Source organism: Polyodon spathula, chromosome 1, assembly GCF_017654505.1.
Source record: "Polyodon spathula isolate WHYD16114869_AA chromosome 1, ASM1765450v1, whole genome shotgun sequence".
NCBI lineage: Eukaryota > Metazoa > Chordata > Actinopteri > Acipenseriformes > Polyodontidae > Polyodon > Polyodon spathula.
This window is the reverse complement of record NC_054534.1, coordinates 77,524,536-77,541,824: the sequence shown is the minus strand read 5'-3', so window position 1 is coordinate 77,541,824 and position 17,289 is coordinate 77,524,536. Positions and strand designations below refer to the sequence as shown.

At 36.1% G+C, this 17,289-nt stretch overlaps 1 protein-coding gene across 1 annotated transcript in view; it reads left to right on the top strand.

The window, feature by feature from the left end:
- Positions 1 to 17,289, top strand: part of LOC121322774 (bifunctional heparan sulfate N-deacetylase/N-sulfotransferase 4-like) — an 84,573-nt gene that overhangs the window by 36,653 nt on the left and 30,631 nt on the right. Inside the window, exon 5 of the mRNA XM_041263068.1 lies at positions 4,169 to 4,297. Coding sequence (XP_041119002.1) covers positions 4,169 to 4,297 — 129 coding nt within the window. The remainder of the gene's footprint in view (positions 1 to 4,168; positions 4,298 to 17,289) is intronic.

The window sequence follows — 17,289 nt, the reverse complement described above, 5'->3', positions numbered from 1 at the left end:
GATAGCATTTTTCTGTCAGATCTGGGTGCATTTACAGTCTGACTTTGAAATAAGCTAAAGGGAAAAAAAATGTGGCCATACCTGATAAAGGGAAAAAAAAAAAAAAAAAAAAAATAGTTCAAACACATTATTGAAAATGAGAAAGAGCCTGTGGCAAGCAAAGCTCTCACTATGAATGTTGGCAGGGATCCTGGTCCTTAAAGGGTTAAACCACCAGATGCTCATTATAAATTATTATATAGCTATATATATATAGTTTATATATATATATATATATATATATATATATATATATATATGCTGAGATTGATCTAAGGAAAGTAATTTTCAAATGTGTAACATGGGGAGACGTAGAATTAATGTTCTAGTAATATAACTGTCATAACATAGCATTTACACCATTTTTCTATGCTTTCTTACAAGTTTCTCTGAAGCAAGCTGATGTCTTTTCTCTCCCTGCTGCCAAAACTTTCTCCACCCTTTAGACACTAAATGCCCCTCTCAGTGACGTTGCACGAAAAAAATACTATCATGAAGAGAACGACAGTCCCTCCCCTTTCCAATGATATGGTTCATCAAAATGAAGTGCTTTTTTTTTTTTTTTTTTTATCTTGTTTACATGATCACAGTCCTGGAAGCCCACTTCACTATGAGGTGGGGACAATGGAAGGAACAACACCACCCGGCATCCTTCCCAGAGGTGATCCACTTCATGTTGACACGATCCTGGTCCTTAAAGGGTTAAACCACCAGATGCTGGGATGTCCTGTATCTACAGCATTACCTTGGTTGTGCAAGCTATACAAAATATTTGCAAACAAATTCCTCCTCATACTGTACATTCACAAGAAATTATGCTGAGTTTTTTTTTTATTATTATTTTATTTTATTTTACCAAATCTCAATTTAGAGTCAAACTGACATTCATTCAGGGGCCACATCTCGGAAGACGTGCTGGATTCTCAGTCAGGGTGGGAGTGGCCCGACTCACACTGTGCAACGGGCAAAAAAATCCTCAATTCAGGAGGTTAAACTGACCAAACAACCATGGGTCGATCTTGCCGTCGCTCCCAGAGCCAGAGAGGGGTGAGGATCTGCCGTCGTTCCCAGAGCCAGAGAGGGGTGAGGAGATCTGCCGTCGCTCCCAGAGCCAGAGAGGGGTAGAGGAGCTGCCGTCTCTCCCAGAGCCAGAGAGGGGGGAGGATCTGCCGTCGCTCCCCAGAGCCAGAGAGGGAGGAGGATCCAGGGGACGCAGCGAAAAGTCTCGGTGCTCTCCCTCCTCGGCGCAGCGGCGGATAAGTCTGTTGACTCTCCCAGCACCTTCGTGTGGCAGCGGCGAGAGCTTTGGCCTCCCCTCCTCAGGTGACAGCGGCGAAGAGGTCTCGGTCCAGAGGGTTTTTGTTTTTTCGTCACTCCCAGAGCCCCAGAGTGAGGAAGTACGCTCGGAGGGATCTCGGTCTCTCGCCTCTCTGCTTAGCCGGCAATCGAGGGTCTCGTTACTCTCCCCTCCTCCTAGACGCAAATCTTTTTTTATTATTATTTTATTTTATTTTACCAAATCTCAATTTAGAGTCAAACTGACATTCATTCACATCACATAACAGAATGACCAGCTGAACTGTTCCAAATTATGCTGATGCTGAGATTGATCTAAGGAAAGTAATTTTCAAATGTGTATTTCATGGGGATGGCCGTAGAAAACACACTCGCCCCCTTTTGTGCAATAACTACAGTACTACATGAACGAAGGGATCTATACAAACAAAAATAATAACATTTTAAATTCATATTGTCCACTCTTATTACATTGTTTAACTTACTAAGCAAACCAGTTTTGGAAGTGCTTGAAAGTTTCTAAGTGGCCTGATAGCATTTTTCTGTCAGATCTGGGTGCATTTACAGTAATTGACTTTGAAATGATCAAGAGCTAAAGGAGTATGACTTTAATTTTTTTTTTAAAGTAATTATGTGGCCATATCACATTTACAGTTTTAAAAGGGAGTCAAAATATTTCAAACACATTATTGGAAAAGGAGAAAGAGCCAAACTGAGTTTAAAAAATACATTTTGAGTGTGGTATGAATGATTTAGTGAGTTTTGCATGGAATTTAATTTTAGGGTATAAATGAGACTAAAATATTAAATCAAAGCTACATCCTGGGGATTTCTTTTTACCTTTTAGAAATCTTACAGCTAGTGCCAGCTATGAAAAACTTCCACTGCCTCTGAGTCCCAGCTCTATGCAAATAGAATATTAACATAGTCATCAGCATGCTCAGAGGCTTCAAAGAAATGATAAAAGTTAATCTAAGACATTGTTATTTCTTTAATTTCTTGTCTACTCCGCTTAAAGACTAAATATGTGTGTGAGTGTAAATGCACCATGTCATAAATTAAGATAAAGGGGTGTTGCTTATTGAGAATTGCATTGAACTAAATGTTACAATGAGAGAATGGGCCTGCTGTATCACATCAAAAATGAAGAAATAAATAATAACTTGTAATGTTTCAAAATGTATAGCAACTGACCTGGAACTTTCAGAGTTGCTTATTACTAGCTTTGTAAGATTAACAGTTGCAAATTTGGTGTAGCCTTCAGGAATCTTGCCCTGTATATAAATTCAGTGAATCAGTGAAATCAGTGGTTGTTTATGATTTGTACCACTTATTCTGTACATTATTCAAGTTTAATCATTACATTTTCGGTTTATTGCTATTTGTAAACCTGCATTTTAAAAAGGAGCCTTTATGTATACTTAAACTAGAACCAAGTATTGATTTGATTTTGTCCATTAACGTTTGGACAAACTGTTTGGCTGGCATTTTCACTTCCTTAGTTTGTCTTTTTGTGCTAATATAAATGTATTGCAATATTAAACAGCAAACATAAGGCCAGTCTTTTGGTAGTTACTAAACAGTTTTATGAAATGACGTTTTCTGTCAGCTTTTGACCCTTTTTATGCATTCTTCATGTGTCAATTTAAGCCTTCTTTATGTGAAAGATTGCACAATGCTGTTTAGTTACAGTTATGGCTTCTTGTGTTTTGAATAAGTTGTTTGTCATTTTTGGAACTGAATTAAATTCTAAAGAACAAACTGTGAAAACAGTACTGCAAATGGCCAGCCTGAGGTATACACGGAAGGCCACAGATTTTAAACTTGTCTATAAAAATTCTTGAGCCCATATTCAGACACGACTATTTAAAGCAGTTCTACATGCACATTAAACTGCAGTGTGAAGTAGATTTTACTGTGCTGTGTAAACACTTCTAGGGTGTGAAAATGTATCTACATTATTGGTGTGGTGTTATCCTGATTTGAAAAGCAAGAAGCTAACCCTTCTAGAATATCTTCTGTAGCTGGCATAACTAGTTTTTGTCATCTTCTCTCAGAGGAATCTGAGGCACAATCCCCAGAAGCTATGACTTCTTTTATGCATAATTCTCAGTTTTTTGACTTCCTATTAAATACGTACAAAGGTCCTCTCTGCTGGGAAAGTAGATGTGTAATGAAAATACATCTGCATGGAAAAGGAACATGGAAGGCTGCTCTGGAGGGAAATGCAGAAGAAAGTAGATTTGCTGTAGGGAAATAAATGAAAACAATTCTGTCCTTTTCTCAGATCAAAATTTGTAATTCAAATGCAGTATAACGGAACCAATAAAATTTTGGTGGAAATAAAACACAAAACAAATTGTTATTTTATCATTAATCGGTCACATTAGTATGTAGTTTATTGCTGTTTAGAATGCAAATGTATGTTATAAATATATATATATATATATATATATATATATATATATACACACACACACACACACACACACACACACACACACACACACACACACACACACAGAGCAGTCTCTTGCTAATCTGAATACTGCTTGTCAGAACTGACCCATAATTCAAACTCCGAAAAAAGAACATAAAAAAAAAAGAGAAACGCAATGTGTGGAGTTTTAAAATGTTCCGAAGCTAGTAGTAGCCTTCTGGGATCTTTTAGTAAGATGACATAGAAGTACGAAAATAATTTAAGCCTGTAAAAATGAAAAGACAGTAAATAGGATAATCATAATCAATAATAATAACAACAATAACATACAATGGTGTTACACATACATTACATGCTATAGAGGTAAACCTGTATTATTTTGTTTTTAACCAGGTACTTCCCCGTCAGACCTGTGGCTTGTTTACACACACAATATTCTACAAGGAGTACCCTGGGGGCCCAAAGGAGCTGGACAAAAGCATCAAGGGAGGGGAGCTCTTTCTTACAGTTCTGCTCAATCCGGTAAGGGCTACAAGCACATGTCAAGTCTGGGTACTGAAATTAATATTAAAAGAATTGCCATCCTTATTAATAATCTTTGGGACTCAGTGCCTTGTGAGAGACATCATGGATTTGACTTTCCTCATGTTGTTTGGGTGAGCTGCTTGTTGTGTTTAAATGATTTTATGTAGCTTGAGGCATTTCTTTTCTCTAGTAGGAGGGCTATGGGACACAGCAGCTAACCCTAGTCCTGAGGGCTGTCCTCCCCTACCCCCACTCCCTAATAGGATTTTCTCAGTTTGCTGAGAAGGGACCAGTCTGCCCAAGACAATTATTTTTTTCTCCAGTATGGTATTACATTCAGAACTTCTCAACACAAGTTTATTTTTTTACCTATAAAATTTGCATTGTGGCTAAAAAATATAAAAATGAGTTACGCTATTGATTATAATTAAAATGCTTTTTTTTTTTTTTTTTTTTAATAAAAAAGAAAGCTTAATGCTACAGACCAAAAAAAAAAAAAACATACTTTTGCTGGTATCTGTGGCGTTGGACACAAGGTATGATTTCATCATTGGAAATAAAGCGAGATAGGAAAGGAAGTGGTTTCGTACCATGAAGCAGCTTTTAATTAACTAGAGTTGTGTTTGAAATATCTTCACAACCAAAAAAAAGTGTAAAAACACAAACAAACAAAAAAACAGTAGATATTCAACACAAGGCACTAATGCTGGGACGAGTATTCAGATATTTGTGAACAGAAATTACAGTTTAAGGCGAAATATAATCATATGACTTTAATAATGCAGTACAACATTAGTACAACAGGAAGCTTTATCATGTGTTGTCTCTTAAACATTGCCCTCCCTGTCAGGGGGAACCTTCATATCAAGTATTTGGTTTCCTGTTCTTGACTGGGAGCGCCACAGCTCTCTGTTAACCACAACAGCCATGGCTGTGTTGCTGGGAGCTGTCTTCTGTGTCTTGAGAATTGCACTAACTGACAATTCCCCAGGGCTATAGGTGGTGTTCTTCTGTTTTATATGCAAAGGGTATTTTTGTCTGGAGGAAATCATATTGCCTGTGCACTTCTGTTATGTTTCTACATTAAAAAAGGGATTGCAATATATATATATATATATATATATATATATATATATATATATATATATATATATATATATATATATATATTTTTTTTTTTTTTTTTTATAAGTAAAAATAGTTAGAATCTCCAGAAGACTTGTGCCAAGTGTTGGAGCAGATCGTCTAGTATCTTATAGTAGTTCATAGTATATCATCAAATGGTAAATTGTGTGTATATATATATATATATATATATATATATATATATATATATATATATGGTATGTGTGTGTGTGTGTGTGTGTGTGTGTGTGTGTGTAGAGTAAGCTTTAATGCCAGTTGAAACCTGTTCAGCTTGTATGGATAATTTGTTGAAGGACATAACCATTATGCAACAGTGGAACGCCACAAGCAAATATTGTGCCCCAGAGCCAAACTGCTGCATTTATATGTGGTCTGGTCTGTTCCCTTGTGTAAAGTTCTCTGTAAGCTCCCTTATTACAATATGACCAATGCTTGAAATTGCAATGCTAGGAGCAGGCTGCTATTTTATTATCTAGGTTATGCAATTAGAAGTTATGTGCATTCCATTATCTTGACGTAGTAAACAGAAATTCTGATTGCGTGTTTGAAGTTACCCATAAGTTTTAAAACTACTTTTGTTAACAGTGGAGTGTGGAACACATTCAGCTCTGCTGTATTTGTTGAGATGTGATTCTAAAAAGATCAGGTTCCAAGCAACCAGGCTCTTGCTAAATCGGCTAGCCAGCTTGTTGCAACCCAATCTGATAATTCAAGTAGCATTGGTAACACATTGAACAAGGTTGTTATAAAAGACAAGACAAATGGATTACAATACACCTATTGCTCTTCTGTACCTCTTTGCTTCCAAGTTCGCTGAATATTCAACTGCACTGCAGGGTGGTTAATTTTGGAGAAACAACTCCCCTCTCCAGCAACAGCTATGGCACTGAAGTATTAACTGCATTCCCTGCAGCGATGTTTTTCTCTGTCCTTTTGTTCCACATCCACCGTGCCAGTACTATTTTGCTTTGCTCTATTTCTACAAAATAAACTAGTATGAATTAAAAATATATATTTTACAACTAACAGAATTATAATTACTGAATTAATCATTATTGCTTAGCTCACAAAGTCAATAATATCATTGTCAATAAAATCACAGCTGCACTACAAAATATGAATTCATAATAATATAGTTTATTAGTCAGTCCCAGTAAATCAATTTTACACGGCTAAATGATCTGTCTGAAACAGTAGATAACCACTGTTATTCGGACACTTCCCTCAGTACAGGATTATAGCACAGAGCTCATAGATCAACAGGTGTAATAAAAGCCTTTTGAACAATTAATGTAGGTTGGCATTCAACTTAAAGGTAGAGCAAATTGTGTGTACAAAACAAAATAATTCTTATCCACATTTGATTTCCAATTCTTGTTTTGTTTCCATTTCATATTGTTGTATGAAATTAGTTCGAGCTCAGCAACGTTATCTGCACACTATATATATATATATATATATATATATATATATATATATATATATATATATATATATATATATATTTTTTTTTTTTTTTTACAAAAGACAATTAAAGATGCTTCTAGTTATTTCCACAGGGGTTTTTTCATCATCTGTGTGAGTAGAAAAGTGAGACTAATTTGATTATTATCTGTGCTTCCCTGTTGACAATTGTTTTGTGATGCTAAGTTAAGTGCTGCTGCTAGTGAGATGAATTGAGTCTGATGGGTTTTTCTCATTACAGAGCAGCTTGCACAGGTGTTGAAGGTGAGACTAATAATTGCAGTAGTCTCACTGGCTTACCTTTAATCTCACATTGATGATGCAAAAAGCCCTATTGAAAGATATGCAATGTATTGTACACTACCTCATAGATTGCTGGGCCTAATCCTGTACTTACTAAGATTACATTATATCTGGTGGATATTTATTTTAATACCTTGTTAAATGTTTGCTAAATGATTTTTTTTTTTTTTTTTGTCATTAAAAAGGCACCCATTGTTTTGTTTTGATAATCAAAACATGAACAGTATACAGTGAAGGTATGTCAGGTGTTTTATGCCTGAAAGGAAACGCATAGATGATATTTATACTGTATGTATATCACTATCACTTTTCCAAGTATGTATTTTCTAGGCTGGAGTCCAAATACAATGTACCTTATATAAATACATTGATTGATTTACCACTTTTGATACAATCCAGTAATCTTAGAATAAAAATTGTTACATATAATATAAATTGTAATATTCCCCCTTTAAAAAATGATACTTTTGACAAATACGTGCCTAGATTGTATTTCTACAATTAAATAAAGGCAAAATTAGAGGTAAGCATTTTATTCTTCCAAAAGCTAACAGTTCCATTCCTAATGCCAAATAAAAAAAATAATAATGTTGCTGCTGTGTTAATGCAACCAGTAAAATGCATCTTGCTTTTCTATTTCACCCCATGTCTTAATGTAATACATTATTCAAACTTTTTGACAAAATATTGCTTATTAGCTGTGACTGAAGAATGTAAATCTGCTTTTCAAAACTGCTCAGATGTTTATTTATTGGGGCCCAATAGCCATAAAGCTGACAAATGTCATCAATATAAAAAAATAGATAAAGAATGAAAGATAAATAACCTCAACCTTATTCTTCAGTGACATCTGTCAGTATCATGGCGAAAAATATGTATCTCGTTGTATTCATGGTACTTATAGCCATAGGTATTGTATGGCCAGCTTAGTTTTGCTATGAAATATGACCTTCCCATGGGCTACATCCTGACCAAAGGTTATCTCAGACTAAAGCCAAAGAGCTCGGGTCAAAACAGATAAATCTGTGTAACAATGGACAGATAGTGATCTACTATGATCTATATATAATTTGGATTTGTTAAGTTTACTGCTACAGTGAGAATAAAGTTTGCTTGTGGAAAAAAATGGCTATTTATATTTTTAAGCATGCACTCATTTGGGACTGAATATGTATAAAGGAATTCTACATGGCAACATGGACTCAGGAAATGTGATGATGGTGTGGTACACCAATAAGTTTGAACCTCACAAACATGAGGTTTATTGTATGTTTAGACAAATTGCTGGCGATTTAGTGGTAACTTTCCATAGATTTTTTAAGTGTCCTGTGAAATGTAATCTATTTGGTGAGAAAAAGATTATCCTGTGTTTCACTGTGTCCATTAATAGACAACAGCAACCAAGGTCACACACTCTGTATCGACTAGAGACAGCTCATTAGGTATCTAAGGCTGCTTGATATGAATGAAAACAATGAATTATAAATGCTTTATATGTCTTGTGCCAAACGGTTGTAAATTCTCGGTCAGATAGACCAATGTATGTTATAACTACCTATATAACTATATATATAAAATCTCAGAACGTCTATGCTACCAAGTGGGGACTATAGTTCTCCACCAGTCAAGTAGACCTATGACTTCCCAACATTTAAACAAAAACTTTAAACTATATATATATATATATATATATATATATATATATATATATATATATATATATATATATATATATACACACAATTATGTTTTAAGCTGCATATTGATATTTCTTTAAATTTGAAAAAATATATTTAAAAAATAAACAACCAAGTGGGGACCACGTTTACCCTACAAAGTGGGGACCTGCACAGCCTGCAGAAGGACGGTGTCTGAGCCACAGCCTCTCTGAGTCCAGCTGTTCACTACACAGACATTTTCTAGATTCATCTTCCTCTTTCTTACAATTCAGCATTCCGGTTTACACACACACACACACACACACACACACACACACACACACATTTTGCAGGCTTGGCCCTTGATTTGTGTTGAACCTTTTGAAGGCTAATAGGCATTGGGCTGATGAGATTTCAACATTAAACCTTAATTCACTTCTTTGGATGCTCTCTTATCTTTTCTATATAGTTGTCTCTGGTGCATTTTTATATTAGTGTTTGGTCTTTTTCCTTCCTCTAGGCAGACTGCCTTTGCTTGAACAATGGTACATCAAACAGTGGCTGCCTGTTTACCTTGTGTACTTTGTGATTTTGTCTTGTAACTCTGTTAACTGCAGTTCTGATCTTAGTGATGTTTCAAAATCAATTTGGCCTCTCATAACAGGAGGACTTCCATTATTTAAAAAGGTTTGCATAAGTATGCCGGAGAGTAGCTAGGTATTACGTATGGTTATTTGTAATTCACTGAATAGGTAAAAGTATGTTTAATTACATTGAGTGTATAGAATGTGATATCTGCCTTGCGTTCAGTTAAAGCAGACTTAAGACTGTTATGTATAACAGGTTTTATTTATATATATTTCCCTTTTAATTTGTAGTTCCCAACATTCTTAGCTGCAACGTAAAAAATAAAAAGTCAATACCTGTGTCACAAGGATGGTGTGAGTGGTGAAGTCAGAACCAGGAAGTAGTGGACACAGTGAGACTGGATTATGAGTGAAGCTGAGCACAGTGTTGGCACCCAGCATTTATTAAATAATAAATATAAACAAACACAGTACAAAACAAATGGCACAAGGGCCAAAACAAAATAGACAAACACGGAACAAAAGTATAAGCAAGTATATATTACTCACGGACTCGCGTCTTTGTCTTTGTCTCTCCTCCGACACTCTTCCCCGTGCAGCCCAACTGCAGGTCTTTTTATATTCTGGCCGAGGGGTTAACAAGCTATTAATTATCTTATTACCCCTCGGCCATAGTCTGCACGAGTTTAATAAGGACTGTCATCTAGTTAAATACTCCGTTGCTGATCAGTCATGCATTCCCACGAGAGTTGGCTACACAAATACAAAATACAAACAGACACAAATAATAACAGTAATAGTGGACAGCTTTTCGCCCGCCCTGTAAATAATAATACATTATAATACCGGCTTTTCGCAGTCATACATTTACAATAAATTATAATACACAATACACGCAGTAACAATAATAGTAATAGTAATCACCACATACACATTTATGTCCAATTTGCCTGTCATACAGTGAGAGAAATAAGTCGCCAAAGTAAGATAATGTGCTTCTCCTTTTTTGCTGACCCCAGGCACTTTTATCCACACATACGTATAATACAGGACATCCAAGTTTTTAATGACAATTGTCAACATGGAAATGTTCTAGAGAGCATTTATTTTGAAATCTGTATCATTTATATTAAGCAATTTAAACATGGAAAACATGGAACGATACTTTAATGCACTTATTGTGACGTCTATATCATTTATATGAAATTATTTATTTCTGTTTTAAAAGGAAACATTTGCCTGCTAAAAAATATTTTTGTGTATAAATATAAAAAATGTCTGGCATGCATGGGATTTCAAACTATAACCTTCAGTTTGCAAGCAAGTTGTTTTATATTGCTACCTTCAGTGCTACACAATTAATTGAGAGAACAAGCAGTATTTTGAAAGATGAAGTCAGCCTTCTGAGAATTCTCTGGACTTATTTTTTTACATTTTGGAAATTTTTTTGGAGATTTACTTTTCGAGTCATTCTCATCATTCTGAGATTCTGATCTTGAGCTCTGAAAAATGTTGTTTTCCTGTCAGTGTAACACTCACTGTGGTCCCTACTGGTGCAAGGAAGTATGGTTCCTCCTCTCGATACTGGTTGATGAGAGTAACGCTATTTGTGGTCCCCACTGGACAGAAAGGAACGTTCTTTTCTGAGAATTAGCTATGGTGAAGGATAGCTGTGGCAAAGTGGTTTGCAGTGTGCAGGTGCAGTGATGCAGTATAGTAGAATAACTACCCAACACAATTCCACGATGAAAAGAAGCTTTAGTGTTACTTAAATAATAGGACTGGCTATACACAGCAATGTGTAAAGCCCAGTCAAAACCCTGGGGTTCAGTCCCAAAGTAATACTTATAATAATAACACACACTTTATACACATACACGATCACAATTCCAAAGTTAGTGCTCCTAGTACAAGTGGTGAATTATACAATAGTGATGAAACAGCAGTGCAGTGAGATCCGGGGTTGGTGCTGGCTTTTAGCGACAGCTCCCGGATATTTTAGCCGTCTACAAATTACAAATATAACAGTTATTGAGACTGACAAGACAGCACGAAGCACTCATGGTTATTTCACAGTTCTCCTTTACAGGTCCTTTCGTAACCATAACAAAGGAACAGATCACTTCACCACATCCCCTGATATACCTTCAGTCATGCCCCCATCGGTAGCGAGTGCAATCGCTTTTCCTCCAATCCATGATTGCCACATCAGCAACTGCATTAAGACAATGACTCCTGGTATTGTGACCTTGCCCTCTTTCTGGGTGGCTGACTTCCAACTTTCCCTGGAATGAATTGCCGACCCATCCAGTCCGGGGCACACTGTTCCTGTTGTACAGTGACCTCACAGGTCGGAAAGGAAATTTATGACTTGGATTCACTTGCTGTCTGTCACAATAGCCTATATATTTGGTAAAAATAAAACATAAATAAATACACTAATAAATATTGAAATAAATGAATACATAGACATTTATTTCTTTCTTTATCTTGGTATTTATTTCTTTTTCACTATCAGATATAAACACTACCACTGAATACTGTATGAAACGAAAATATATACTCAACAGTTCTTGTTCAATTGTATATTAGTGAAGATTTTTGGTCATATTTTTGTTGTTATTGCTGGGATTATTATGTTTCCAGGCCCATAGGGCTGGGAAGCCTATTGTTTTGGCTGGGATTATTTGTATTATTATTATTTTTCTTTCCGCCAGAGTTGCTCGAAAACTCACCTGATTCAGTAGGTTGGTAGATGCTTATGGGAAGATGGAAAATGCTAAAGAATTTGTCATAAGTCACATAGTTTGGACGCCATATTTGATTGAAAAAAAATATTTTGCCTAAATGTAAAAATTCTTATTTCGAAAACAACTTATTGCAGAGTGCTGAAAGTTGGTATAGTTGTAGAGGGGTAGTCCAAGATTGATTGTTGTTCGTAAGAAGCTGATAGGTTGTGTGGTATGGCAGCCATGCTGCATAACGTCAAAATCGCACGGTACAGACGTCATAATCACAAACTACAAAGATCTTCTCCCAACCCGCTAGTCCAATTGAAACAAACCCAACGCACATATGATCGTAGTGTGGTTGTCTTTAAAGGGTGTTAAAGGGAAGTTGCTACAATAAAAAATGTGGCGGTCATATTGGATGACATCATCAGCATACAAAACTACCTACAAAAACCTTCATCTTTTGAAATTGCTATTCCGATTGAACCAAAAATTGGCACACGTGATCCTAGTGTGGTTGTCTTTAAAGCAGTGGTTCTCAAACTTTTTGTATTGGTTACCCCTTTCACACAGCAAGTCTTTGAGTGCGACCCCCTTATGAAAATTTAAAAATAATTGTTTTATTTTTAACACCATTTTAAATGCTACATTTATAACCCCAGGTTTTTTTTTACAATTAGTGTATCTTTTCTCATCGCTTTTAAAGTAAGACACACTTTTTTTTTTAAATCAAATTATTGTTATACGCAGAAAAGTTCATTTTAAAATAGTTAAGACAGTAATTTTAAAATAGTTAAGACAGTAATTTTAAAATAGTTAAGACAGTAATTTTAAAATAGTTATTACTCACCATAAGCAGCAAGCAGTCAGTGGGATGGATGATGCTGTTTCTTTGACACAAGAAGTTGTATTCTTGGCGCTGTGTTAGAAAGGGCACATCTGATGTCATCCTTCACATCAAGCTGGTTTTGGGATTTTGTGTTTATTGTGAGAAGGCAGGAAAATCCACTCTCGCATTCATAGGTAGTGGGAAACGGCAGAAGGACCCTCAGGGCCATTTCAGCCACCAGGGGGTATTCACTTGCAACTGAACACCATCATTGATCATGTCGATAAACTGTTCCAGTAGGTAACTGCTCAGCCATCACAATGAAAGGGTTCTTCACCAGGTAATGAAGTGCTTCTGGTAGCACTGAAAAGTAGTGTGAGAACTCTTCGTAAACTCGTCGCTGAATGAGGAAAGTGTCGGAAACATACTGTGTCAATCTATGTCCAGCTTACTGAGCCACAGATTCAACTTCATCTGGAAGGCTCTGATTTTATTAGTCAGGTCTGTTAAAGTTGAACATTTTCCCTGAAGCAACATATTAAGGTCATTAAGGCTATCAAATATATCCACCACATATGCAAAGCAAAGAAGCTGTTTCTTGTCACTGAACTTTTTGTTCAGCTCTGCATATCTTCTTGAAGTACAAAAATGCACTTTAAAAAGCCATCAAACTTGAGTGTAGTAAAGCAGAACTTTGTATTCACCACCCATTTTGTTGCTGAGCTCTTGAAAGAGACGACTATTCAAAGCATGTGTTTTAATGAAGTTGACCACTTGTATTACAACATCCATCACAGCATTAAGGCACATTCTTGTCTTTGCTGTTAGGACTTATCGATGTATTCCACAATGAGTGACAGTCACATTAGGTGATATGCATCTGACCTTCTGCTGAAAGCCAGACCACGCACCCATCATGACTGGAGCACCGTCAGTAAATACACCAAAGATTTTTTCGACTTAATACCACTACTTTCAAGAAAGGCATTCACCTTATTGAAAAAGTCCTGCGCTTTTGTGGTTGTTTCAAATTGTTCAGAAAAATAATTCATCCTTAATATTCCCAGCATTAACATACCGTACGAAGGCTGTCAATTGCACGCAGTTAATAACATTGATAGTTTCGTCAAGTTGCAGGCTGAACATACCAAATCAAAATGTTTAATTTCGTGCACAACTTGGTCTGTGATTTCTTCAGACATCTTGCATATCCTGTTTCACAGTATCATTAAAAAAAGAAAGCATAGTAAGCTTTTTGGCAGTATCACTGCCAAGCAAAAGTGACACTACAATCTCCACCGTCGGTAAAGTATTGATAACTTATACAAATATTTTTTGGTTTAGAAACAACAATCGCTGCATTATACGTTTACAGTGCATTTTCTAAGTAAATACACTACATTGCGTAGAAAAGGAGTGTGTGATGTTATTTGTTAAAAAGCTAGATTTATATATTTTTCTAGTATCTGTGCTCTGTTTCGTGCATGTACTGGCGACCCCCATGTAATAACCTCATGGCCCCCCAAGGGGTAGCGACCTCTAGTTTGAGAACCTCTGCTTCTAAAGGTTGTTCAAGGGAAGTTGCTACAATAAAAAACTTGGCAGCCGTGTTCGATGACAGCATCAACATACAAAACTGGCTAATAAGTCCTCATACAGTGCGGATAGAATTGTAGCAGAGTGGTTGCAGTGTGCAGGTGTGGTGACATCATCAATCAGGAAGAAGTTACACAAACCAAAAATGGTATAGCTGAAACGACTGTAGCCGTATATTTAAAAAATAATAATAAACAAAAATTTTAAACAAAAAAGAAAACAAAAGGGCACGTTGGCCAAAAAACATGCAAACAGTAACAACAATCATGCTGGTTAATAAACCACCATCTTTAGCAATTATTATTTCTCTGTTTAAAATTACGTCTCGTCTCTGACACACTCCTCCTCCTAATCCTGGAATGTGTCTTTTTTATATTCTGTGGCTGGAGACTTTAATTACCTAATTTAATTCAATAATTATCTTAAGGCTCCAGCCACATTTGCATGATGGTTCTAGGGAAGGGGTTTTAACCCAATGCCCACTGGTTACACATTATAAGACCGTTTTTTTTCGCCAGTCTCAAACAGCAAATAATAAGATGGATGGCTTTGTCTGCCTGCATAATAATAATAATAATAATAATAATAATAATAATAATAATAATAACAACTAGAACTGCCAGACAGTTTTACAGCTCCCAAGCCTCAGTATCAGTACCCGTCTAAGAGTGTTTAGTTCTCAATATGCCAAGTTTAAAATCAGCAACTTCAACAGTTCCTCAGAAGATGATTTTGAAAGTTTTCATCAGACGGCCATCTTGTTTAACGCACAAATGCCAGTTTTGAAAATGTAAGTTTTACCGACACAAGTTTGGAGTTAATCAAGTGAACCATTTTTAAACTGAAGCAGTTTTAAATATAAGAAGAAAATGTAGGAGTGGCAGCCATATTGTTTCATGAAACATAACCATTTTAACATATTTGTATTCTGTTGTCACCGGAACGATGCCTACCAAGTTTGGAGTCTGTTGGTCAGACGGTTTTCAAATAAAAGCAGTCTGCAGTTAAGGGCGCATTTTGTTGAAATTTGCGGCAGCCATTTTACTATTGAATTGTATCACAGCAACTTCTGCTATGCAAGCAGGTTTTGATGCTGCTAATATCTGCCAAGGGTCAGATCAATCACTTCAACGGTGCCAAAGAAGAACATTTTGAGAGGTTTCAAGAAGAAATGCGTCACACGGCCATTTCGGTTTAACACCAGTTTCTTAAAATTCAGTTGTGTTGCTACACTGTCAAGGATGATGCTTGTGAAGTATAGAGTTAGTCAAGTAAATCATTTTTCAACTGAGGCAGTTTTAAATTTCGGACGTAAACATACTCCTGGCGGCCAACATCAAACTGCTTCAATTTGCAAACCATTTAACCAGCTAACTCTTAACTTAGTAAGCGTCATTCTGGGGACAATAGAATTCAAATATGGCAAAATGGTGCTCTTTCGTAAAACAAGATGGTAGCCAGACCTTCGTTTCGTTCTTAAATTTAAAATCGCTTCACTTGAACATGGTTTAGTTGATTTAATTCCAAAGTTGACAAGCATCATTCCTTTTTAAAAAATGATGTTTGTGCATAAAGCAAGATGGCCACCTGATGCATTTCTTTAAAAACCTTTAAAAATTTTCGGTCAAATGTAAAACTAGCTTATAACTCTTTACAAAGTGCAGCTAGGTTAATAGTTACTATGGAACACATATAGGAAACTGTATATGCCCTATCCAAAAAAAAATACTTTGCCTGCGATCTCTCCTTAAGATAAAATGTAAAACTAACTTATAACTCCTTACAGAGTGTATATAGGTTAATGGCTACTATAGAACACAAATAAGAAGCCAAATATGCTGAATCCAAAAAGTCATCTTGCATGTGATCTTTGACCTCAAATGTAAATGTAAAACTAGCTTTTAACTCACAGTGCACATAGGCTTATGGTTACTATACAACACATTTAGCCCTTTGCGGTCATATGTCTTACCAGGCCCGACATTACAATTTTCCCTTACCCATCCAGTGTCATCAAAAAGGCGTCAAGCACAGGTCTCTAGTCATTTTTTTCCTCCAGAAAAAGCAGAGAAAACCTTTCAATGATCGAGTGAGTCCGATAGGAGCTGAGAGAAGCCAAAAAAAAAGGGGCGAATCTGAGCAATACACAGAGCTAACACGGACATAAAAAAACACGATAGCTGCATCCAGCGCTCAAAGAATGTCACAGACATTTGCAGAGTTTTACAATATTTTATAGTAATACAGTAATGACTTGGATCGCATTATTGAGGAGTTTGGTTATAAAACGAGTGATCAGGAGAGGATTTATCAGTATGCACTACTATGAAGAGTTATGTGATACATACAGTGAGTAAGGAGTGGGGCTTGATTGGAGATGCAGTGTTGAGTGTCCTGCTGATGTGCAGTGACTTTTAAACCTGTTTTACTGTGAAAAAAAAAACTTCTAAACAGTGCGTGTGAAAATAAATTGGACCTGAATAAGTGAATCGCTAAGGGTTAGGAACCCTGACCTCTCAAAGTTAAATGTATAATTCTAGCTTGTAACTCCTTAGGGTGTAGATAGGGCCGTGGTTACTATGGTGTTTAAAGTTATAAAGCGTCATGTGAAAATTAACTAATGCAGTATTCTGAATTGAAACTGCTCCATAAAGCTGACACTTCTGCTGCAATG